At 51.8% G+C, this 25,814-nt stretch overlaps 1 protein-coding gene across 3 annotated transcripts; it reads left to right on the forward strand.

Moving 5' to 3' along the window:
- The first annotated feature begins 1,886 nt into the window (after positions 1 to 1,886).
- Positions 1,887 to 24,454, forward strand: TRAF1 (TNF receptor associated factor 1). Of its 3 annotated transcripts, none has more exons than XM_082468530.1 (8): positions 1,887 to 2,057; positions 4,772 to 5,535; positions 7,473 to 7,557; positions 16,266 to 16,331; positions 16,828 to 17,238; positions 18,721 to 18,898; positions 20,893 to 21,041; positions 23,123 to 24,454. In XM_082468530.1, the coding sequence occupies exons 2-8, from the start codon at positions 5,396 to 5,398 to the stop codon at positions 23,339 to 23,341; spliced, it is 1,248 nt and encodes a 415-aa protein (XP_082324656.1). In that variant the 5' UTR covers positions 1,887 to 2,057; positions 4,772 to 5,395; the 3' UTR covers positions 23,342 to 24,454. The 3 variants fall into 3 exon arrangements, with proteins under 3 accessions (XP_082324656.1, XP_082324657.1, XP_082324658.1); XM_082468531.1 differs by having other exon boundaries at positions 5,127 to 5,535; XM_082468532.1 differs by lacking the exons at positions 1,887 to 2,057; positions 4,772 to 5,535; positions 7,473 to 7,557; positions 16,266 to 16,331 and adding an exon at positions 16,339 to 16,659.
- The last annotated feature ends 1,360 nt before the right edge of the window (positions 24,455 to 25,814 follow it).

Here is a 25,814-nt window from a genome sequence, read left to right on the forward strand (position 1 = left end):
CGCCTTGTCAGTTTTCACCATTTTTCTCTTCTGCATCTTAGAAGGGATGAAAAATCTCTCCTCTAGGAAACAGGGCAGGCCAGGAGGTGGTCAGACACTCACGGGGCTTGTCACACGTGCTCTACCATCTTCAATGCAGAATGGCTCACCAAACTTTAATTTTCTATAGTCCTCCTAGCCACTCTGTCCTTAGTTCCTTGCAGGAGCCACAAGCTCAAAAGGCTACAAGGCTAGCAGGCAACTTCAACATCAAGAGCCTGACAGCTGAAGGATTGGGGCAAAACTGGAGAATGGATACCTTTTGGTGCTTCGTAGAACAAGCAGAGCAGGTTATGGATGTGAGTGGGACCGCTGCGGCTCAAACATTCCCTACTTCCCTGTGTGTGTTTTCTTGTTCCCCAATCATGGCCCCAGGTTCATACCACCAGATCTTAGGCCTTAGCCAGATGGACTACTTTTCTTCTTAAACTTATTTTTGGAAAAAAAATTTTTTTTTTCTACTGGGTAGAGATGAGTGGTCTCCAAAGGGTTTCGATTCCTTTCTGAGTCAGGTTAAGCCTCACTGGGCTCCGCTTTCAATTTCTGCAGGCTTGCCGCTTGCTGAGTGCTCAGAGGTCCTCTGGTGATGCCCCCTCTATTTCAAGAGCCCCCAAAAATAAGTCGAGTGACTACAGATAAGTTTTTGGTACTTTCCAAAATTAAACTATTTCCCTTGGTAAATTTCCACCAAATGAGCTCATTAATCTGAAAACAGGATGTGGCACATGAAGACAGTAAAGTCAGGTTGCCTGCTCACTTACACTGGCCTGGGGCAGAGAGGAAGGGGGTGGGTGGGAGAGAGGTGGGAGCAGAGAAGGGCTTTTAGAGGTCCCACTGCACTGAGAATCAATGAATTTTTAAATCAGAGACTCAAAGCTCTAAATCCTTTTCTCTTAGAATTGAACGTGACCACAGAGGCCACCTCTGGTCAGTGTCCCACAGATTGCCCGTCTTGGAGGCCCCTGAGACCCTCTGCTTGTCTGCAGGCAGGTGCCTCCCCTCCAGGTAGGACCGAGGCCCTCCTTTCTCCAGGAGGGGTTTGTCCTGCAGCATCAGCTCCTCAGGCAGAAGCTGGGAGTTCTGCCCCAGGTGAGTGAGAGGCTTAAATACATCCCAGGTTAAAAACAAACAAAACCAAAGGAGTAAAACACAGTTCCCAACTCCAGTTGGGTGTCAAGACAAAAAATGGGACCCTAATACATAGAGAATGTAATGGGTGCCTCTGAGCGACAAAAAGGAAACAAAACCAACAAAGTAGGAAGGCTCGCTCCTTGCTCAGCTAACAGTCTTGCAGATGTTAGGTCTTGATGGAGAAGGAGCCTTTATCAAATTCGCAAAAATAAAGGTTGTTCGTACCTTTTAGACAAAAATTCTATCCCAACACTAAGTACCATAACTATTTCGATTGATATGCACAAAATTCATAGGGAATAAGTGGGTGTGTGTGTGTTTAGACAAAACCAGAAACGGTTCCTGAAAACACCCAGTTTTGTGGAAGCGCCGTGCCTTCAGAACCCCTCTGTACGTCTCTTCGCTGATTGCTCCAACCCAATAAGCTTGGACGAGCCTGACACTGTGCTAGGATCTCTGCAGGAATCTAAGAGGGCTAAGACTCGGGTTTTGCTGCTGCTTGCCGCACCCCACGCGGGATTGCAGGCAGGCAGGGGACAGGATGGGGATTCAAGTCCCAGGTCTGTGTTCGTTTAGTCTGCGAATACTTTTAGTCCCACACACGTGCCAGGAACTCGCGCGGGGAGAAGGAGAACGGAAGGTCAGTCTTCAGTGGAAAAACAGAGCCTGCGACGCCGCGGATGCCGCCCCGGGCCTAGTTTCCCCATCCGGGGAGCGCTCGCCCCGCCCCCGAGGCCGCCTCGGAAGGCGGCTCCCGCTGCAGGAACCAGCCCCGGGCCCCGGGCCCCGGGCCTGCCCTCCCCGGTTTCCGCCGCCTGGGCCGAGTCCTCGCGCCACCGGAAGCTCCCGCCGGGCCGCTGGGAGGCGGCGGCGGCGGCGGCGCTAAGGTTGGTTGCACTGCACCCCGCCCCCACCCGCCCCGGGACTGCGGAGGCTCCCGGCCGCCGCCCCAGCGCTCCCCGCCCGGGACAGCCCGGCTCCCGCTCTCTGGGGCGGGGGCTGCCCAAGTGCGGGCCCCCCCGCGCGCCTCCGGGACCTGGAATCCCGGCTGCAGAGCCCTGCCCCGGCCTCGCTGCCCCCGCCCTTCCTGCGGGCGCCCGGGGCAGCCCTGCGGTGGCTCATTCTTGAATAGTCGCGGGCGCCGCTCTGCTCCCATCGCTGCGCACGCATCCGGAGATGTGGCGGTGGCGAGACGGCCGTCACCAGCCCGCGGGGGGCGCACGAACGGGGCTGGGGGACACGGACAGGTCATCCGGCATCACTGAGCCGGGCGGGGGGGCATTGTTCTCCGGCTGCGGGACGCGGTGGGATCGCAAAGCTGGGAGCCCAACCTCATTCTGGGGCGGTCCACCGGGACTCCCAGGGAAAGTGGGGTCTGGTCCAGGTGCGCCCCGAAGGACAAGTGGAAGGCTGGGGAGATGCGGGTGTGCAGCGCAGAGACTCCGCGTCTTCGGGCCCCGCGGGTGGGGCCTCGGAGATGGGGCTGATGGCGGTTCAGAGTGGAAGAGAAGGGGGTCGAGGAGACACAAGGAGGAGCAGCCACAGAAGTGGGGGCGGGGGGGAGCACGGAAGGGGTGCAGGAAGCCACAGCAAGAAAGGGAACTGGAAAGGAGGCGCCAAGAGGCGTGTCAGGTGCTGGCCCCAGGGCTGGTTGGATAGAAACTGGGACAAGCCCCGGGCATTTGGCAACCTCGACCTTGAGAACCTTGGGGAGATGGTTCCATGGAGATTGGAGTGAGGAAGCGGAGCACCCGTGTAGACAGTATTTTCTAGAAGTTATGTTAAAGTGAGAAGGTGTAGATGCTGGAGAGGAATGTGGAATGAGGGTAAAGGGCGTTTTAAAGCACCATGTGTGGTTAGAACACAGGCTCAGGGCTCCCGAGTCCCCACTCACTATCGGGGAGTCCTTGGGCATGTCACTGAACCTCTTGGTGCCTCAGTTCCCTTTTCCGTAAAATGGGGATGAAGATGACAATACCTGCCTCATAGGGTTCACGTGAAGATTAGATGAGATGGTGCCTGTAAAAGCACTTAACACAGCACTAAAAGTACCTGTTACTTTTCACTTTTAATTATTAGAGCAGCTTGCACATATTTTGATGCGATAGGAAGGAGCTGGGAGGCATTGAAGACAGAGTGGAGAGAAAAGGGAGCAGAGAGAAAGGGACCCAAGAACTTGGATGGAGAGAGAAATCTTGGGTTCCTGTGCCAAACCAAGGGAAGGAGGGAGCAGGTGGGGATGCAGGGAAGTTTGCAGGTTTGGGGTATGTGGTTAAGTGAGTGGCTTTCTGATAGTCTTTCTCTGAAGTAGGCCTCAAGGTCGTTTGCTGAGAGGGCCAGGCCAGGGCTGGCCCGGGTGAGGGTGGAGGTCCTGATTTCCACTGCAGCAGTAGGGTAGGGTGCCATGCCCTCTTTGCCAGCAACCCCTGGCAGACTCAGCATTGCTCCCGGGAAGGTGGACAGTTGAATTTACTAGGGTCAGAGGACAATGTCTGACCTGCCTTGCCCACTTGTGAGGCTCAACTAAAGTTGATGGATGTGAAAACACTATATAAACATAACTTACCATTTTAATCTTTCTTCGTGACCTTGAGGAGCTGGAAGGGCTGTGGCCATCATCAATATCAAAGCTTTTCGAGCACTTCACTTGGGCCGTGCACCATGCCATGCTTTCACCCATGATCTCATTTAGTTATTACAAGTCAGGTGAAGTAGGTATTAATATTAATCCCATTTTGCAGATGCAGAAACTGAGGCGCAGAGAAGTTACTGACCTTGTCCCAGGACCCACAACTAGTAAGTGATGGACTCAGGATCCCAACTCAGATCTGTCAGACCTCAAAGCCTGTGATTTGAAACTACTATGAAAGTTTGCAAAACCCCTAGTAGCAACCCAGCAGAATAGAAAGATGTGGAGGGATCATCTTTTCCATTTGATAGGTGAGAAAACAAAGGCTAGAAGCTCTGACCTCCATCCTGGGCTCTGTAGGCTCCACCAAGCTGCCTTGTTTTTGCCCCTCTTGAATGGGAGGAAGAACACAGAGCTTAGAGTCCCACAGATCTGGTGGTCATCGTGCTGTACCACCAGGTGCTGTGTGACTTTGGACCAGGCATCTTGCTCCTCTGTGCCTCCACATGCCTGCGGAATTCCTAACAGGTTGCTCTAAGGAATAAGAAGGAAAATGTTGCCTAGGGCATGGTAGATGTGCCAGGAGCCATGCTTCCCACACAACCATGGATCTGCGTCCCACTTGGCTGCTGAGACCAACTCCTCGTGACCTTGTATTTATTTAGACCTTTGTTCTCCTCAGGGCCAGAAGTGGTGGCGCCTGATCCGAGTCTGTGGCCACCTATGACTTCCTGAGTGGGGCCGTGGAGGTAGGGCCCGGAGCAGTCCATGGTCCTGAGGCCTCGGACTTCAAAGGAGGGGAGGGCCAGGTGTCACACATACTGACGAAGAACGCCACGGGCAGGGCTGGGCCATCAGAAGCCTTCCTGCTGGCCTTGGCCATGGGGTCCCAGAATTTTAGACCCCAGAGAAGGCTTGGAGATAATCCTGTTGCAATTCCTTTTTTTTTTTTTTTTTTTTTTTTTTTTACAGATGGGGTAACCGAGACTCGCTGTGCAAAAGTGACTTTTACCTAAGATACTCTGGACAGGGCAGAGCTAATATGCATGGAACTTGCATTTTTGGACCTGACTCCAGAACTCTGGGGATTTCCACTGGGGCACTGAACACCCACACCGAGGATCCTAGGCTGCTCGGAGGTTCCAGGGAACATAGACAAGTCACCGACTGGGGCTCTCTCTGCCCCTGTCCCCTGGGGAGGAAGTGGAGGAAGCCAGTGGCAGCCTGAGGTCCTCCGACAGGGGAAACTCTAACTGTGGTTCCTGAAAGTCCGTGACACGATTCTTTTTTATCTCTGACTTGCTCTCCCCTCCCTCTTGCTCAAAAGAATGACTGGACACTCCTAGAGCCTGCAGTCACCATCCAGGGGATTTTTTTCACCACAAAGGGTAATTCCTGTCTCATCCCTGCTGTGACTCAGCTGTGACGTTGAACCACACAAGCCAGCGAGAAGATAAAATCATCAGACTCCTGCTCATCAGAGAGGGTGGCCCGGCCAGAACTCACCTCTTCTCCCAGCACAGACTCCACGGAGCTGGTCCCCTCCACAGAGGAGCTTGAACAGGGCCCCCCCACCAGCCAGCCTGGGACCCCGAGATGGCCTCTGGCTCGGCCAGCAGCCCCCGCCCGGCCCCCGATGAGAACGAGTTCCCCTTTGGGTGCCCCCCCACCGTCTGCCAGGACCCACCAGAGCCCAGGCCCCTCTGCTGCGCCGTCTGTCTCTCTGAGAACGTGAGGTGAGGGGTCGGAGGAGAAGAGGCGGGTGGGAAGGAGGTGCCAGGGAGGGACCCCTCACGGGAGGCAAGGGTGAGAGGAACCGTGGTTTTGGGCAGGTGACTTCATCTCTCTGGCCTCAGCTTCCACACCTGTTCCTCGCGGTCCCGGATACTGCCCCGTCTGACTGTTGGTAGAAGGAGAAGTAGTCACAGAAAGACGTCAGCTCCCTTAGCAGAAGGCCATCCGGGGTCTGGGGGAGAGCCTCTGGGTCCAGCTGGGCTACTTACTGTGTGGCCTGTGCAAATTGCTTGATGTCTCGAAGACTCAGCCTCCTTGTCTGTAAAATGCCTGTAAAGTGATTTTCTACCTCCCAGGTTTGTTACAAGGCCCAGTCAATAACATTCCAAAAAATTCTTGTAATAATGAATATAAACTCCCTGGTAAATGACAAACTGCTGTACAGATATATCTTCTTCCACAATATCACCCATCACCTCAGACTGTTTGCTGGGAATGCTTTTAAAGGGGACAAAAATATCTAGTATATTCACGTATTATATATTTATGTATGTATATATAAAATATGTATATATTTGCATATAAATATCTATATATAATGCACACATTTTGCATGTGTATAAAATATACGTATATAATTTACATTGTATATTATATATTAAAATATGTGTATATTTATATTTAAAATATAAATAACTCAGAGAGGTGTGACATCAATATGATCATCAGTATCCCACCTTAAGCAGCTATTATGTACCAACTGTGTGCCAAGCACTCTTTCCTTGTGTCTCCAGAAGAGCCTTGGAAAGGTGGATACTATTATTACCCTATTTTACAAATGAGGACAATGAGGCCTAATGGACAGATGAGGTCAGTTTGCCCAGGTCAGTTTCCTGGCAAATGTGTTCTTAAACTGCCATGCACCCCCAGCATGACCTTTGTTTGGGACTTTACAGTTTAAGAAGGTGGGAAACTTCTCAGGCAAGCTTGAGGAGTTCCAACGCTTTCACAAAGGAGGAGGCTGAGAGAAGGAGGGGAGAGGTGGTGGTGAAAAGGGCAGGTGCGGGGGAGGAGCAAAGCTTGACTGGTTTTACCATCCGGGCTTCATCTCAGGCTTTTGCAATGGGTCTCTTGGCTTCCTTCGCTGTTTTTCCAAAACCTGGCAGAGGCGGGAGAGGGATCCAGGCCTGAGGCCTGAAGAGCTCTGCCCAGCTCTGCCCCTGCCTCACTCTACCTTGGTTGATCCATACGTCCTCTGAGGCCTCATTCTCCTTCCTGTAAAATGGGCCTGACCAGTGGCTCTCACTGAGGATCAGATCGCTTGGGAGCTTTGTTAAAGCACATAGGCCCATGTGTCACCCCATTCAGAGTCTGGCACCCACTCCTGGTTGAGAACCTCAGGCTAGGTGTTCTCGGAGGCCCCTTCTTATTCTGAGAGGCCATGGTCATCTGTAATTACTAAAAATAAGACACCGAAATAAAATAGAGGAAGCTGAGAAGAACTAGTATAGCTGCACATCCACAATCCTTTATCTGAACCCCTGGGGTCAGATGTATTTTGGAATGCAGAAGTTTTTCAGATTTTAGAAAAGCAAGTCAGTGCATTACTGTGTAATTCTTCCAGCGGGGATTGGGGATGCACCTTCTAATCAAGCAATGAATATTTCTGCAAACATAAATATTCACACTAAGTGGGATAAGTAGGGGCTTTAATAGCCTCTAGTCACTTCAGATCAGGTTTGGCTGCCAGAGAAGCTCACTGCAAACTACAGGAAAACATTGGTTTGGGAATGGTGGGTCTGGGATTGTGGAGCTGCATGCTCATTGGTATCAGCTGCCACGCTGGGCAAGGCCTAGGCTTTTGGAGCTCTGGGGACGGAGGTTGGTGCCATGGAGTCGTGAATGCCTCACTCAGTGGCATTTGTTCATGTGTCCCCAGGAATGGTGAGGATCGCATCTGTCCCAAATGCCAAGGGGATGACACACCATCCGAAAGGCCAGGAAGCCTTCTGTCTCAGGAGCAGGTAAGTTGGCACTGCCAGGAAAGACTGTCAGTTGTCTCCGTTGGCAGGGGAGGAGGCCAAGTAGGCATCTGCCCACCTAGTCCCTGCCAGGTGGCTCCTTCCTTGTCTGAGTCTAGACTGAATTCATTTTGTCAGCAGTGAGGAGACTGACATTCACGGTGGGGAAGCGACTTACCCCAAGCCACCTGGCCGACCTGTGACAGACTCAGGGTGAGAACAGCATCTAGACAGGGGTCAACACACCACAGCCTGCGGGCCCAACTCAGCCTGCCGCCTGTTTGTACAGCTTATGAGCAAAGAATGGTTTTTACACTTAAGAGGTTTCTAAAAATTGAAAGGAGAATGAGATTTTGTGACACATGAAAATTATAAGGAATTCAAACTTACAGGTCCCTAAATAAAGTTATATTGGTTCACAGCCACAGCTCACTCATGTATATATGTGTTGTGTGTGGCTGCTTTTTTATTTTTAATATTTATTTATTTTTATTTATTTGGTTGTGCCGGGTCTTAGTTGCGGCAGGCAGGCTCCTGAGTTGTGGCATGCGAACTCTTAGTTGCGGCATGCATGTGGGATCTCGTTCCCTGACCAGGTATCAAACCTGGGCCCGCTGCATTGGGAGCGCGGAGTTTTATCCACTGTGCTACCGGAAGTCCCTGTAGCTGCTTCTGTCCTGAAACAGCAGAGGTGAATAGTTGCAACAGAGGCCTCACAGCCCCAAATATTCACTACCTGGCTCTTGACAGAAAAAGTTTGCCAACTCTTGACCTAGGCAGTTCTTTCTGGCCCTGTTTGCCCTCAGACAGGGACAGGCCATCCTCATCTCACTTCTCCGGCTCTGCCAAACCGTGCTTCCAGGAATAAGATGCAACTTTGGTAGTGTGAGGGGCCAAAGAGATACCCTCAGGCATCAGTTTAGAACGCTAGCCCTTCTGAGCTGGAGAAGGACCCTCGCAGGTAATCTGTCCAGCCCAGAGGTTCCCACATGTTGACCAGCACCGGTCCATTCCCACCAGTTCATGACAAAAATGATTAAAACAAAATAAGGAAATTGTCATGAGTTTTTCTTATAAAACTAAATTCTTTCCATTCATAGAGTCAACCTTTACTCTGAGATGATGCCCTTCCTATTCATGTCTTTGTATAAAGGAAATGATCGTGATAGCTGATAGAATTCGGGGTAAAGCCTTTGCTTAGTAAAATTTTTAAATGGCAATCTTTATGTTACTCTCCTAATTTAAAAAGCAAACAAACTGGTGTTGGTCTGTGACTCCAAAGCTTTAAGAATCCCTGCCGTAAACCTAACCCCCTCTTACACATGGGCCCCGACACCCACAGGGGCGTCTCATTGCAAAGCTCCCTCGTGACCAGGGTCTCGCCAGCTCGGCCACCAGCACTGTCCACACTGTGAGGCACCGGCTCCTTTCAACCAAAGCTCCACCCTTGCCCGAACCATGGCCCAGGGGTCAGGAGCCTGGTGTCTGAGGATGGCTCTATAATTCAGTGCATGGCTGAGATGACTCCCCTGTCTCCACCTGGAAAACGCAGATGCTAGGGTGACTGTGCAGGGTCTTTCCAGCACCTGCAACGTCCCATTGCCAGTCGGTGGCTGGCAGGGCGGCTCTCCCTCCCGCTGTGGAACCAGAGGCAGGCAGGTCTCCACGCCTCCTTACCCCTTCTCCGCTCTGGCCCCTCTCCTGCGGAGAGTTGGAGGAACTTCCTCTCCCACCAGAGCTGGTTTTGAGGGCTTTCCTGTCTTCTTGTCAGCAACCCTCTCCCCCCGCAGGTCCTCAAGGGAATAATAGTAAGGATCTAGTGCATTTCCCCAGAACTTTATACTCTACAATGTGGTTAAGAGCTAATAGGATTAACACCCATGGGATAACTTTCCAAGCCTCCCTATTTGAGCATCTTTGTACTCCACCCTCGAAAGAGAGGACATGGGCTAGATGCTTTCTAAGGCACCTGCCTGCCCGAAGGCATCAGGACTATTGTTTTGACTTGTTTTATTCTTGCCTCTTAACAAAATGAATACAGATTCATTGTACAAATCTTAGATAACATAAAGATGAGATATTTTAATATCTCTCAACCCAGTAGTCTTAATTTTTTCATCTTTGTTAATGTGAAATCAGATGAAAGTAGAAGTGTTCTGATTAAAGGGGAGCCTGGAACCCTGTCCTTTTGGTTACCCCACTTCCTTCTCCTGTCCCAGCCCCTCAGAGACACTGGGGATTCCTAGGGCCCTGCAGAGCACAGTTTGAAACTTGCTGCCTTAAACCAAATGAAGTGACCCTAATGATGGAATTACAGGCACTGGAACAGGCTACAGAGTGGGAGGAGGGTACACCCCCAGTGGAAAGCTGGGGGGGTGGGGTGAGCCAGTGGTCTGACACCTGCACAAAGCCACAAGTGGAAAGACCAGGGACTCCTCCAGCTTCTGACCCAATGGGAACTTTGGGGGGACTTTTGACCAAAGGAAAGCAGCTGATTATAAATCAACACTTTGCATACGTGGTGATTCTGCAGTTTGTGCATCTGGGGAAACCTGGGAAGTGAAGGTGGGGTGGACAGGCCGGGCCAGAGACCAACTGAGCTAAGCCCCGAGGTGCCCATTCTTGCAACACTTTCCATGCCATCTGCTTATCAGTTTGTCCTCCTCCTCTGACTTCATTAGATTAATGTCTCTCTAAGAAGTGCTCAAAGCCCTATAGACTGATTAGCTCATGTAAGAAGCAGATATTAAAGGATTACTGTTGACCTGGTTAGAGTCTTGGTTCTTGCCTAGAATGACCTTCCTACAGAAGTGACAATGAAGTAGGGGATGACCCGGTGGCTGGGAAATAGCAGTCATTTCTGTCTGCCTGAGACCCTATGAATGGGATTGTTTCTCTCACTCTCTTCCCTCTGAGGTCACCCAGGAAGGTCAAAAGCAAGCTGGCATCTGCTGCCAGTGGCTTACAAGAGTGCCTTAAATTATTCTAGAATCAGAAAATGATAGGAGGTCAAGCTGTCTAGTCCAATTTCCGTTCTGTACTGGATTCCTGCCAAGTGGCTTTGTGTCCTTCCAGTGACGGGGAGCTCACTACTGCATGAAACCACCACTTCCACCATGGGGAACTATTGTACCATTTTCCTCTTTGTTTGTACTGAGCTGAAGTCTGTCTCCCTTGGGGCCACAAAAAGCAAGTCAGTCAGCCTCCTGTCCCCTGAGGCGGTCCTGAGTCTGTGGAAGGATGCTGACCACGTCCCTCTTGAGTCTGTCCTCAGCCTCTGTGCATATCTGTGTCCTTTGAAATGCAATGCCTGGAAATGAACCCCCTTACACTTCTGAGCTTGACAATTGCATCTGTAACCTTATCGATCCTGTGACATCCTGTGTCATGGGCAGTGGTGATACCCCTATTTCACCAGTGGGTAATATATCGAGGTTCAGTGAAGAGGTGTGCCTGCACCAGTCATACAGCAAAGGGGGGGCAGAGCCAGGCTCCCACCCTTGCCCCTTAGGCTGCTGACATCTTCTCTCTGCTGCCTCCAGATGGTGGATCACCCCCAAATGTTTTACACAGGTTTAAATACACAGTCAGCCTTAAGTGCTGGAATCCACCAAATGCTGTGGAAACAGGAATGGGCAAGACTACTTTCAACTAGGGGAATCAGGCAGGACTTCCTGGAGGAGGTGGCAGTTGACCCAAGCAGAGGTTGCCAGAAAGGAAACTGACTCAGGTACAGAGGGGGGCAGGAAGTGGCGAGCGGACCAAGTCCACCCTGTCACTGTAGAGTGCCTCTCCCTCAGCACTAGCTGAGACCCAAGCAAAAACAGCCCCTCTAGGCATCCAAGACCTTGGCCAGCCTCAGTGCCCAGCATAGCAGCGTGGGAAGTGCCTGGCACATTGCAGACCCTCCGCTCTGTGCAGTAGCTTCACGGAGGCAGCTCTCATGCTCCCGGCACCCTCTTGACACTCACATTCTCGGAGGCCCCCAGGTCCCCAAGTGGGGGCCCTTTGATGGAGCTCTCTGCTGACCCCGTCACAAAGGGCCTGGGTAAGCAGGGAAGCTGGGAACACCACACACCCCCAGACTTCTCAGACGTGGACAGAAGGACAAGTGTTCCCTCAGGGCTGGGATTTTGTTTTCTCTGTTTCCTCCTCAGAGGAAATTCCACTGCGAATTTTATTTTTAGCAGTTTGCAAGCAATGAGACCACTCACACAGGGGCCTCCTGTGGCACCAGACAGGCACAGGCTTGGCTCAGGACAGATGCCCCGTTCTTCCTCTGTGACCCCAGCCCCTTCCCTCTCCAGTCCGCTCGGTCCCTGGACTTCAGATGAGGCTACCCTTTAGTCAAGGTGAGGACCCCTGGTGGGGAGGAGGACCCTGGACGTAGATTCCAGGCCCCTGGCCTCTACCACAGCTTTGCCCCAAACGTGCGTCCTGCAAGTCACCGGCCATCGCTGAGCTCCAGCTTCCTCACCTACATGAGAGAGGCAGAGCCTCAAAGCCCCGACCTCCTCCTCGTGGCCCTGGGAGATACGATGGGGCCGTGCTCCCACAGGTGTGGCGAGAGCAGCAAGCCCGGAAGGGCTCGTAACTGGGGGACAGAAGACCCGGATTCAGTCGGCTTCTCACGTGTGCAAGCTTGGTGTGACGTGGAGCAAGCTGCTCGCCCAGGTTTCCCACCCTGTATTAAGGTGAAACTAATCCCCCCCTGCCTGCCTCAAAGGATTATTGTAAGGATCCTATGAGGTAACCTGCAAAAATGCTTTGGTCCTGTATAAATACAAATGTATTTAGGGATGTTCCTTACCTCTAGCCACCCCCAAGGAAATCTAATGGGAAAATAGGGTTTTACAGAATTCGTTATTAAGAGTTTTGAGATGTGAGGATTAAATGAGATGCATGTATGTGACAGCCATTAGCAAAAGGAAAAGGATGTCCCAAGGGCAATGCTTAATCCATAGGAATAATTTTGCTAATAATAGTACTACTACTACTAATCATGGGTAACATTTATTGAGCATCGCGTCAGGCACGATGATGCTCCCCAAAGATGTCCACGTGTTAATCCCCGGAACCTGTGAATATGTTCCCTCACATGGCTCTATTAGTCTGCTCGGGCTGCCGTAACAAAGTACCACAGACTGGGTGGTGTGAACAACAGAAATTTGTTTTCTCACATTTCTGGAGGCAAGAAGGTCTAGACAGAGTTGGTTTCTTCTGAGGCCTCTCTCCTTGGCTTGTGGATGCCCTCTTGCCCAGCATCTTCCCATCATCTTCCCTCTGGATGTCTGTGTCCTAATTTTCTCTTCTTATAAGGACACCAGTCATATTGGAGTAGGGCTCACCCTAATGACCTCATTTTAACTTAATTACCTCTTTAAAGACTCTGTCTCCAAATACAGTCATGTTCATGGGGGCTAGGACTTCCCCATATGAATTTGGGGTGGGGAGACACTACTCAGCCCATAACAATGGCAAAAGGGACTTTGAAGGTGTGATTAAATTAAGGATCTTTTGATGGAGAGATGACCCTGGCTTATTTGGTCAACCTATTGTTATCACAAGGGTCCTCAAAAGAGGGAGACAAGAGAATCAGAATCAGAGCGAGATTGGAAGATGCTCTGCTGCTAGCTTTTAATAGGGAGGGAGGGACCCTGAGCCAAGGAATGCGGGCGGCCTCCAGAAGCTGGAAAAACCAGAAAACAGGTGCTCACCTTGGGCCTCCAGAAGGGGCACGATCCTGCTCACTTGAGGTTAGGACTTCTGATCTCCAGGTCTGTAAGATAATATTGGGCTGGCCAAAAAGTTCGTTCGGGTTTTTTTCCATAACATGAAAAACCAGAACGAACTTTTTGGCCAACCCAAAAAATGTGGGTTGGTTTTTTTGTTGTTGTTTGTTTGTTTATTTATTTGGTTGCGCCAGGTCTTAGTTGAGGCTCACTGGTTCCTTAGTTGTGGCTCGCTGGCTCCTTAGTTGCAGCACGTGGATGGGCTCCTTAGTTGCGGCATGCATGTGGGATCTAGTTCCCTGGCGAGGGATCGAGCCCAGGCTCCGTGCGTTGGGAGCGCAGAGTCTTAACCACTGTGCCACCAGGGAAGTGTCAATGGGGGTTGTTTTAAGCCAATAAGTTTGTGGTATTTTGTTATAGCACAATAGGTCACTCATGTCAGAATTTACATGTATTATGGCATTTAATCCTCACCGTAACTCTATAAGGGGAGTTCTGTTATTATCCTCATTTTGCAGACTGGGAAACTGAGACATGGAGAAGTTAATAGCTCTCCCAGGGCCACACAGCTAGTGTGTGAAGTGACAGAGATGCGGTTTGCACCCCGACAGGCTGGCTCCAGAGCCCACCCCCTTAACCCTGGAAAGCACCCCAAGGAATGAGAGACTGAGTGACTGACGGTGGGACTCTGGGCAGCCTGGCTGGCCACCAGCGGCCTCTCAAGTTACCCCCTGCCCCTCCTCTGCCAGACATGAGAGGCTGGTCCCAGCCCACTCCCATTGTACACGGTAATAAGGAGGCCCGCTCCACCCATGTAGCACTTGCCAGCCTGCGTGGGCTTTCACTGCACAGACACAACACCACAGGGCTCAGCTGCCAAAGGAACATGTGCCCCTCCACCTGTGGGCGATGCTGGACTCCCACCGTTAGTTTTATCACTTTCACCTTTTTACCTCCCTCCGACTCTCACATCAAGCATATACCCTTAGAACTGCAGAGGATTCGAATCATGGGCTTGTAGGGAGTTTCAGGGCCTGAGAGATGACCCCTCGTGCATTCGCCAGGTTCCTCACTGGCCTCAGGCCCTCCATCTTTCCCTCATATCGGGAAGCTACCTGCTGGGAGAGGCTGCATCACAGGGCACTTTCCAAAGCCACTGCAGTCTCCCTGACAAGGCTACCCACCCCTCCCCAGTAAAACATCTGTTTTCTATTCTTTGTTGGGAACAACTTGTGCTTGAAGCCCGGGGCAATGGGGCAAAGTGGGGGGTGGCCTTTTGCGGGGCTCTGCTCTGTGTCCCAAACCAACTGTACTCATTAAGCCCACAGCTCTCACTTATTTTACTTTTAGAGAATAATAACTAGTGTGGCTTTGTATTTGCCCAGCCCAAAAGACCTCTGTCCTCCCCTCCTTTCATCCAAATCTCCCTTCACATTACCCCATGAGGTTATTCTTAAAAACAACAACAAAGCTCTTGGAAAATCAAGATATTATTTACATGTAATAAAATTCACTCATTTTAAGTGTACAGATTGATGAATGCTGGGAAATGTATACAATCGTATGATCTGCAGTCAGAAGGGTGAATGTTTCTGCACCAGAAAAAGCTTCCTTGTTTCCTTGTTTAGTCAGTCTCCCCCAGCTGCAGCCCAGGAAGCCACTGGTCTATTTTCTGTCACTATAGTTTTGCCTTTTCTAGAATCTTGTAAGAATAGAATCCTAGTATGTAGTCCTTGGTGTTTGACTCTTTTCATTTAGCATGTTTTGAGGTCCCTCCATGTTATTGCACATATTTGTAATTTAGTCCATCTGACCGCTGAGTAGTGTCCTGGAGTATGGATATACCACACTTTGTTCATCCATCCACCAGATGATGGATACTTGGATTGCTGCCAGTGTGGGCCTATTATGAGTAAAGCTGCCGTGAACATTTACATACACCCGGACATATTTTCACTTTCTCTTGGGTAAATTCCTAGGAGTGGAATATGTGGGTTGTCTGATAACTTGATAAGCACAGTCTGTAAGTAAGTTACTTTGTAAGTATGATTTAACTTTATGAGATACTTCCATAGATTTTCCCAAAGCGGTTGTACCATTTTGCATTCCCCCTAGCAACCTATGAGTGTTTCAGTTCTTCCACATGCTCACCAAAGCTCGATATTATCGTTCTTTGTAAATTTTAGCCATTTAGTGAGTGGACAGTGGCATTTCGTTACAATTTGCATTTCTCTGATGACTGGTGATGTTGAACATCTTTACATAGGCTTGTCATTTGTATATCTCATTTTGTGAAGTATCTGTTCAGTGTTTTACCCATTTTGTATTAGGTTGTTTGTCTTATTGAATTGTAAGAGTTCTTTATATATTCTGGATATAAGCCCTTTCCAGGTCTATGTTTTGGAAAAAATGTTCTCCCAGTCGCTCCTGGGCTTACTCTTGATAAGAGATAGAGATATGGGGTGGGAAGAGCCCTGGAGCTGTGCTGCTTCCTAGCTGTTCCTCCTTGAGTAAATCCCTGCCCCTCTGTGAGCTTCAGTTTCTTCATCAATCAAATGGGAACAAAAAACCTACCCTGCTATCCCCAAGTGTTGTTAGGGGCCCTAGGAAGAATTACGACTATGAAAGCGTTTTGTAAACTCCTCAGAGTTATACATAGGTTAACAGTATTGTCAAGTTGCTTGTTAGGGGCCCTCACAGAGCCCCCAGACCAGTGGAGGCAACCAAAGAGTAAATGATGATTACAGGGCTGAGTGGAACATGTCCCATCAGGAGAGCTGGCAGCGCTTCCCAGGATCACAGCAGGGGCCCTGCTCTTGTTTTGAAGGAGGGTTACGGGAGGGCTGAAGCAGAAGAAACAGCATGTGCAAAGTTTTGTGGCCCAGCCCAGCTCATGCCTGGTGGATGCTGGTGCTTTGCAGAGAGCCCCAGTGCCACTGGGAGCCCCATAACATCCAGTGACATGATTCTTATTTCCAGGATCACCCCGAGGTGGCTGAGGCTGGAGTTGGGTGTCCCTTTGCAGGTGTTGGCTGCTCCTTCAAGGTAAGCATCTGAGTGTGAGAGAGGAGATCTGTACACTACAGTCTCAGACCTTCCCACTCAGCCCCTCCGGGATTTTCCCACAACATCAAGCTACGCCTCTGGATGTACCTTACATGACTTTCCCAAGCAACAAAATCACTGGTAAATCATCTTCGTACTCAGGGAAGTTCTTAATGTCTCACCTGAGCATTGTAGCATCACAAAAATGACCACCGCCCGCACCCCCAAAAGCCCCTTTGCCTCTCTCCATGGTCCTGAATCATCACTGCGCTCAAGGGCATGGCAGAATTGTTGCTTTGGAGGCTGGGATGGACAGAGCTCACCATGGGTATGTCTGATGCCAGGGTCCTTCTCCGAATCCCTCTTGCTGTACACTTCCCTTGGCCGGGTGAATGGATATGACTTCCCTTGGCAACCTTTGGTGGCAGGACTCTCCACTGCTCCCTGGTCCTCCCTCCCCCTCTGTTTTCACTGATCAGCCCCACTCTCTTGGCAGGGGGGCCCAAAGTTCATGCAGGAGCATGAGGTCACCTCCCAGGCCACCCACCTGAACCTGCTGTTAGGGTTCATGAAACAGTGGAAGGCCCAGCTGGGCTCTGGCCTGGGGTCTGGGCCCATGGCCCTGGAGCGGAATCTGTCAGACCTGCAGCTGCAGGGGGCTGTGGAGGCAGCTGGGGACCTAGAGGTGGACTGCTACCGGGCCCCCTGCTCCGAGAGCCAGGAGGAGCTGGCCCTGCAGCACTTCATGAAGGAGAAGCTCCTGACGGAGCTGGAGGGGAAGCTGTGCGTGTTCGAGAACATCGTCGCCGTCCTCAACAAGGAGGTGGAGGCCTCCCACCTTGCCCTGGCCGCCTCCATCCACCAGAGCCAGCTGGACCGTGAGCACATCCTGAGCTTGGAACGGAGGGTGAGCATGGGAGGCACGTTTACCCTCAAGGCAGCTCAGGGCGCCGCCCCCCGCCCCGCCCCATCTTGTCTCCAGAGCAGAGGACCAGCCTTCCTCCTAAGCATTCTCCCTGCGCAGACCACTCACTCCTCCTTCAAAAATATCTCTCCTGCATCCCAAAACCTTCTAGGAAGAGGACTGAGTCAGAAGTTATAGTCAAGGTCAAACTCCCCCATCCGTTGCTTCCTTTCCTTCGCTTGAACTTCTGCAATAGGCTATTCCCACCGCAAGCATCTCATTCCACAGCTGGACATTTTGCACCGCTAGAAAGTTCTCCCTCATACTTAACTAAAATCAGCCTCCTGTGTCTTCCCTGCCCCTCGGGGCCCCCAAAACATCTGACTTCTAGCCCCCATGGATGCCCTTCAGAGATGAGCAGTCAGTAATAATATCCTGAGTGTTTCCTTCTTTAGGCTAAACACCCCCAGTGCCTTCACCCCTTCATCAGAGCACATTGTTTCATGCTGTCCTCATATGTTCTGGCTCAGCCGCTAAAGGATTCCACACACTCAGAGTGGTGGCCCCAAACCACCAGATAATCCACTTATCTGACAGTTCTTGGTTGCGCCAGAGTGTCCCCTCCTTTGTTCCAGAGCTTATACTTTTCTTAATATAACCAGTCACCATGTTAATGTTGCTTTTTGGTGGGGGGCAGCAACATGACCTCACCGTCTCATGTTGAGTTAGGCCTGGATTTTAGTTCCAGGTCCACCATTAACTTGCTGTATAGATCTGAGCAAGTCACAGGACTGCAACTTTCCCATCCATAAAATTAGGGATTCAGTTTTCTTTAAGGACACTCACTTCCATTCCTGACTTCCCTACCTGAGTACACCCAAGAATAAATTTGTATTCTTTCAAATGTCAGTGGAGGAACCTACCAGAAGAGCCAGGCACTGGGTTTGAGTGGCGAAGTAAAGGATTTATTTATATAACTCTTGCCCCAGTTGGAAGGTGATGGCCTCCTCGAGGGCAGTGACTGTGTCTTCAGTTCATTAATGCATTTCCTGGCTCTACTGTTAACATGCCAGGCACTGTGCAAGGCATGGACACAGATAAAATGAGCATGGACCCAGCCATTGATAGGGGAGACCATCTATCCTGTTGGAAGGGCAGAAAAATATATCTCAGATGGTTGTAAAGCCTCTATGAGATCGAAGATGAAAGAGAGAAACCAGCTGAGCTAGGGCAGTGGTTAAGTGTTTCGCAGAGGAAGAACTCTGTGAGCCAGATTCCTGACGGACGAACAGGAGTTGGCCAGTGGAGAAGGAAGGGAAAGGAATCCCAGGCAGGAGGGACGGCATGTACAAAGGCAGATGCACATGGCTGAGGAAGGCAAGGAAAGCAAATTTGGGGGCAGCTCTGTCTCTACATCCCGCCGTCCCCATCCCACCGCCAAGCTGGGTTCTGGTGCCCCTGGCTGAATGGGCTTCCCCGCCACAGGTGGTGGAGCTGCAGCAGACCTTGGCCCAGAAAGACCAGGCCCTGGGCAAGCTGGAGCAGAGCTTCCGCCTCATGGAAGAGGCCTCCTACGACGGCACCTTCCTATGGAAGGTCACCAGTGTCACCAGGCGGTGCCATGAGTCAGCCTGCGGCAGGACCGTCAGCCTCTTCTCACCAGGTAAGGCCTCCCCGGGGGCACAGACGCCAGCTGGGGGAGGCGGGCAGGGGGTGTGGGGGGCTGTTCCGCTCTGACAGGCGGGCTGCGTCCAGTTAGGCCAGTGTCCACTCAGGCCCCCGGCCCTACCAGGCCCGCGGAGGTAGTGGGCCCCTCCCCGCTCAGCCACGTGGAGCAGGGGCTGTTTGCACCAGGCATATCTCCCTGGACATCCGTCACGGTCTGCAACTAAGAATAAAATGATCTACATTGTGTGGATATCGGTTGTGAAAGAGAGTGCGCTGTGAACCAAAGTTTGTGTAGATGCGAGGGAAGCCCAGGGTGACTTTCACAGGTAAATACCATGGGGCCCCGCCCTCAGAAACCTGAAATGGAGAACTCCAATGGAGAACAAGTGGAGAACTCTCTGTGTACCACGGTGGGGAGCACGTGATTGAGTACTGTGTAAACTGGGGCAGTTCTGAGTCGTTTCTGGGGCCCCTGGGCCTGGCACAGTGTCTTGCATAAAGTAGGCAGTTACTCTGTTGATGTTTCTCTTAATTAACTGATACCTGTTTATGTAACAATGTGTATATTTGTGCTCAGACCTGTGTGCTTTTCCCCTGGCCTCACTCGTGTGCATCTAAGTAAACGGGTGGGTCGTTAAGGAGGATTTCTGCCCGTGGCAGTTTTAACCACCACTCACATCTGCTCCAGCCTCATGCCTTTCCTGGCCATCTGCTCCTCTGACACACCCAAGGTCAACAGTGCTGGGATTAAGAGGGGCATGGGAGTTTGCCCCGCACCACAGAGCAGGCTGGGTCCCGAAGCCAGCCCCCTCTGCTCAGGAACAGGGACAGCCCCTTCAGGGGGTGGCCTAGCCTCCTACACGTAAGCTTTTTTGTCCTGGCTTCTTTCCAAAGAGGGAAAAAGCAAGCAGTGTCTCTGGCTTCCTGTTCTACCAAAACACAAGGGGCACAGATGAGTCAGACTGTCAGCCTGTCCCTCCTCCACTCCTTCCTGCATGCCCTCCACACCCTGTCCCCGCTCAGCCCCTCCCAGAAGGGCCCTCATGGTGACGGCTACTGGAACCCACACTCAGATGGCTCTTTCAGCTGCCCAGGGAGAGAGCCCACAGGCCCCTGTGCCTAATCACCAGGGGATGATTCATCCCGGGGGCCTTTGCCAGCGGTGGCCGGCAGAACTGTGAGCCACCCCGCTCTCTCCCAGCCTCCAGGAGACCCCAACCGCTTGGCCTAGCGCAGCAGAAAGAAGTCCGTGTTGGGAGGTAGGAGGCCTGGCCCCTAATTCTGTCTCTGCCCGCAGTACACTGTGACACTGTGGCCAGCCACTTCCCCTTGCTGGGCTTGGGTTCCCGACTACAAAATGCAGGTTGGTTAAATCAGAAGTGTGATCCCAGGGCCAGCAGCATCTCTATCCCCTGTTAGAAATGCCAGTTCTCAGTCCTCACCCCGGCACTACTGAGTCAGAAGCTCCAGGGGCAATCTGTGATTCTGATGGCCTTTGACAGCCACCAGGCCAGATGATCTCCAAGATTTGATGCTCTATAACAGAGAAGAACGCTGAGCTCCATCCCCAGATTTCATTTTTTTGTTTTTTTTGTTTTTTGGCTGCATTGGGTCTTCGTTGCGGTGCGCGGGCTTTTCATTGCGGTGGTTCTCTTGTTGCGGAACATGGGCTGTAGGCACGCAGGCTTCAGTAGTTGTGGCACACGGGCCCAGTAGTTGTGGCTTGCGGGCTTTAGAGCGCAGGCTCAGTAGTTGTGGCACACGGGCTTAGTTGCTCCGCGGCATGTGGGGTCTTCCCGGACCAGGGCTCAAACCCGTGTGCCCTGCATTGGCAGGCAGATTCTTAACAACCGCGCCACCAGGGAAGTCACGATTTTGTAGTTTTGAGCCATGACTTGGGCATGCCTAACTGCCAGTCCCTGTTTCCTCATCTGCAAAGTCCAGCACTCTCCAGCTGCCTCGGCGCTGACTCTGTCTTCCTCATTTCAGCTTTCTACACTGCCAAGTACGGATACAAGTTGTGCCTGCGGCTCTACCTGAATGGGGACGGGACGGGGAAGAGGACCCACCTGTCCCTCTTCATCGTGATCATGAGAGGGGAGTATGACGCTCTGCTGCCGTGGCCTTTCCGGAATAAGGTATGGGCCTGGGGGACAGTGGGGCTGGGGTGGAGGAAACCTGGGTCCTGGTCCTGAGTTAGCCATGAACTTGCCTGTGTGACCTCGGCAGATCCTTTGCCCTCCGTGCTGTCAGTTTCCCCTCTTATAAAACAAGAGCCTGAGTTCACATCTAGTAGCCAAGGCTCTTTGCTGCATTCTGAGTCTAGGAGCTAAAATGTTTGGACCAGCGACCCTGAAAGACACGTGGAGATGAAGTTCATGTGGTGCGTGAATAAGGAAAACTTCTTGGAGGAGGTCCTGTGGGGCTAGCCTGAACTGACAGCATTCTTAGAAAAAGGGAAGGAGGCGGCAGATGCCACTGCACACCTTTTAGAATGGCCGAAATCCCAAACGCTGACAACACCCAGTGTTGGCAAGGATGTGGTGCAACAGGAACTCTCACTCGCTGCTGGTGGGACTATAAAATGGCAAAGCCACTTTGGAAGATAGTTTGGTGGTTTCTTACAAAATTAAACATGCTCTTATCATGTGACCCAGAAATCACACTCCTTGGTATTTACCCAAATGCGTTGAAAACTTACGTCCACACAAAACCCCTGCAGACAGATATTTACAGCAACTTTATTCATAATCGCCAAAACTTGGAAGCAGCCAAGATGTCCTTCAGTAGGTGAATGGATAAATAAACTCTGGTAGATCTAGACAATGGAATATTATTCAGTGCTGTAAAGAAATAAGCTACCAAGCCATGAAAAGATATGGAGGAAACTTAAATGCATATTACTGAGTGAAAGAAGCCCATCTGAAAAAGCTACATACTGTATGATTCCAATTATATGACATTCTGGAAAAGGCAAAACTGTGGAGATAGTAAAAAGATCAGTGGTTGCCAGGATTTCATGGAGGGGAGGAGAGATGAATAGGTGGAACGCAGAGGATTTTTAGGGCATTGTAAATACTCTTAATGATATTATAATGATAAGATTCACGTCCTTATACATTTGTCCAAACCCATAGAATGTACAATGCTAAGAATGAACCTTAAACTAGGGACTTTGGGTGAATAAGATGCGTCAACATAGGTTCATCAACTGTAGCAAATGTACCACTTTGGTGGGGAAGTTGACAGTGTAGGAGGTCGTGTGGGGATACCGTACTCGGAAATCTCTGTGTTTTCCATTCAGTTTTGCTGTGCACCTAAAATTGCTCTAAAAAATAAAGTTTGTTAAAAATGCTTATAAGGGCGGCCGGAGTTGGGAGTGTGGCAGGGATTCCCCGCAGGTGAACGGCAGCAGCAAGGGAGTGGGGGAGGGAAGGGGAGGGTGTGGACTCCACACCTCAGCTGGGGTGGAGGAAGATAAGGGCAAGCAGGTGGGGTGGGAGCGGTAGTGCCACAGTGGTCTGGGTATGAGTCAGCAGGTCAGTGGTTCCCATATGTGCTGGGGGGATTTTCAAAATACTAATGACTGGGTCTCACTACCATAGATGGTGAAGCCTGAGCATCGGGAATTTTCAAACCTTCCCAGGGAATTCTAAAGTGCAGCCAAGTTTGAGAACTGCTGCAGTGGGCGATGGGCATTTCAGTGACGAGTGTCGGGGAGGAGGCTGTGTGTCACTTTCAGATCATTGGCTTCTCGGAGGCACGCAGGGCCCCTGTACAGACCAGAAGCTGGGTTCATGTTTCAGGGTGTTGATTGCCTTCCGCTCAGTGGAAGGCCTGTCTGCTCTTGCCTGGGAGGGTCCAGCTGTGTTTGAAGGATCAGACAGACATCTCAGTGCAGGAAGGGACATCTTGGGTTATGGAGTCCAGCCTCCTTGTCCGGGCTTAGTCCCACCTTTAGCCCCCAACAGCCAACCACAATTGACAGTGGCATCTGAATCCCCCCTTCCTGTTATAACACCTGAGCTCTAATCATAGGACACCCCTGAAGCCTGCTCACAGTACCAGGTGCTTCCGTTTCCGGGCTCTTACTGTACGCCATGTGTGGTCCTTACGTGTTTCTTTGACTCCTGATCAGTGTGAGCTCAGGGTTAGAGGGGCTGCACGGGTGACAGGCACAGACCCGGCCCCTGACCTTCCACCGGCCCCTGCCCCGCAGGTCACTTTCATGCTGCTCGACCAGAACAACCGTGAGCACGCCATCGACGCCTTCCGGCCCGACCTGAGCTCAGCATCCTTCCAGCGGCCCCAGAGCGAAACCAATGTGGCCAGCGGCTGCCCGCTCTTCTTCCCCCTCAACAAGCTGCAGTCACCCAAGCATGCCTACGTGAAGGACGACACCATGTTCCTCAAGTGCATCGTGGAGACAAACGCTTAGGGCAGGAGGGGCCGAGCAAGCCGCACCCGGGTCCCGAGGGAGCACCCGCTCAGACGGGGGTTCAGCAAGATGACTGAGGTCCTGCCCTTGGTGCCCAAGATCCCAAGGCACAATGATGGGCCGGGGCTGGCATGATGTGAGCCGAGCTGACAGATTGACCGTGGCTAGCTATCAGCTTAGTGTGGCAGGACCTTGGACTGGCCCACAAGGGTAGAGGGTCCCAAAGGAGGTGGTGCAGGACTGATCCCCCTGCACTGACCATGCAGCACTGGAGCCCTGAGAGCCACCCGGCCCTGAATGTTGAGATGGACTCTGGCCAAGATGGGGAGGGTGTGGGGACCAGTCTGGGGTGTGGATGGGGAGCTGGAGATGTGGGACCTCAGCAAAGAAGCTCCAGGGATGGGAAGACCTCTGCAGGCCGCCATGGAGGGTGAGCTTGCTCTCGTCCTGCTTGGGATCAGAACCAGGACCAGGGGGTGGAAGTGACAGGGTGCCAGTGTGAATTCAATCTGTCCCAGCCTGGACCGAGTTCCCCAGCACTGGAGGTGAACAAGCAAAACCAGGGGGCTATGCTGCAGGGAGGGCATCAAATGGGGGGAGGGGTGGTTTTGAAGACCTTCATGGTTCCTTCCAACCCAGAGTCTCTGACTCTAGGCCTCCTGGGCCAGATGAGGCCTAGTGCCGCAGGGGGTCTGGACACATTCAGGAGCCTGATGCCCTCCAGTTTCCTGACTCACCTTCAGTACCGCCAGGTGGGCTGAGCTGGCCTGCACGGCACCTGCCACCCTGGGCCCGGCAGTCTGCTGCCCTCCATGCAGAGCCACGCAGAGACCCCGCGTCCTGTACGTCCCCCAGCTGAGCGCCCCTCCACCTCCTCCAGGTGAAACCAGGTCCCTAGCTCCCAGAGGCAGCTGGAAGGAGCGTGGAGAAGGAGAGGGGCACAGACTCTCCACACTGCCTGCCTGGGGGCCCCACTCTCAGCCATTTCCAGAATCCCGTGTCACCCGATGAACGAAGGTAACCACATCTCTAGTTGACGGATAAGGACCGCTGAGCCACCCGCAGATGTTGTCCTTTTATATGTATAAAACCAAAGAAAGAATTTTTTTAAAATCTCTTTTGCACTTTTCATAAAGGGTATGGTTGTGGGAGTTGGTGGTGACTTGTGAGCTCTGGGTGGTGCTGCCAGTTTTGCAGGTGGCATCCAAGGCTGGTGTGCTGGCAGGAACATGCCTCTCTGCCTCAGTCTTCTGTCTGTAATGGGGGAACCGCCCCGGCCTGCCTCCCTCGCTGAGTTCTGTGACCTCAAAGGAGATGCTACACAGGAGAGGCTAGAGAGAGAAAGGCCCGGGCACCACTGCCCACCTGGCCTGGCCTGGCTGCGGCCCATGCTTGTCTTCTCACCTTGGAGGTCCCTACACAACCAGTTCCTGTAGGGACCCTCGCCCGTCTTTCCAGAGCCCTGAGGCTGCACGTTGCTGCTCAGAGATGCAGGGCAGGCCTCCTGCTCCTCTCCCCACCAGCCTTCCCTGCAGCTTACTCTTCCTCTGTTTGCCGAGGCTGTGATGAGCTTCACGCCTCACACCCTCAGGGTTCTCATCTGTGAAATGGGTCAGCAGCCCTGCCTGTCCTCTCTAGCCCAGCGTTTGTGAGGATGATGCTCACATAAGAGGTGACGGAGCAGCACGGCCCAGTGGGGTCAGTATATCAGAAAACCCAGACCCACCCCTAGTCCAGACCTGGTATCCCATCATGCCTCAGCCTCTTCATTTACAAACACGGGGAAGCATCCTGCCTGGCCCTGCCCAGCTCACAAAGTTTTCACGAGGCCCAAATGTGATACCCGAGCCCTAGTGCTTTGTAGTGTAACGGCATCTTGCCACACGTGATAGGCTACAAACGTGTCAGGGCTTCTTTTTCTCGTCCCCGCTGCTGACAACCTGTCATGAGGCTGACATGCTTCCTTGATGTGTGTAGAAACAAAGGTCTGGCCCAGCAAGTGATGGGGACATCTGTCTCAAAGCTGGTGTCCTGGCCAAAAAAAAAAAAAAAAAAATCATCCCTACTCACTAAGCTAACAAGCAATTTGTGGGACAAGCACTACTAGGGACAAATATCACTCTGTCCCTTTCATCGCTTGTATCTGATGGGAAAAGACACATACTCTCTTCAGACACTGTGACCTGCAGCCATTCTTTCGGTAAAGCTTTATTGAGACCTACTGTGCTGGCCCCTAGGGCGTGGGGAACGGTAAGATGTGCACCCTACTCTCAAGAAACTCTTAGTGCAGTGGGTGAAACAGGTATAAGTAGCTCATTGAAACTGATACATAAGAGAGGCTCAGAGACAGCACAGGAACCCAGATCTGTTGGTTGAAGCACGGAGGGCTTCCTGGAAGAGGTGGCCTGTAAACTCACCCTTAAAATATTTTTGAGATGCAGAGGATAGGGGTGTGAGGGACAGTAAAGACCCA

This window comes from Balaenoptera physalus, assembly GCF_965194825.1.
Source record: "Balaenoptera physalus genome assembly, chromosome: 7".
NCBI classification, from domain to species: Eukaryota; Metazoa; Chordata; class Mammalia; order Artiodactyla; family Balaenopteridae; genus Balaenoptera; species Balaenoptera physalus.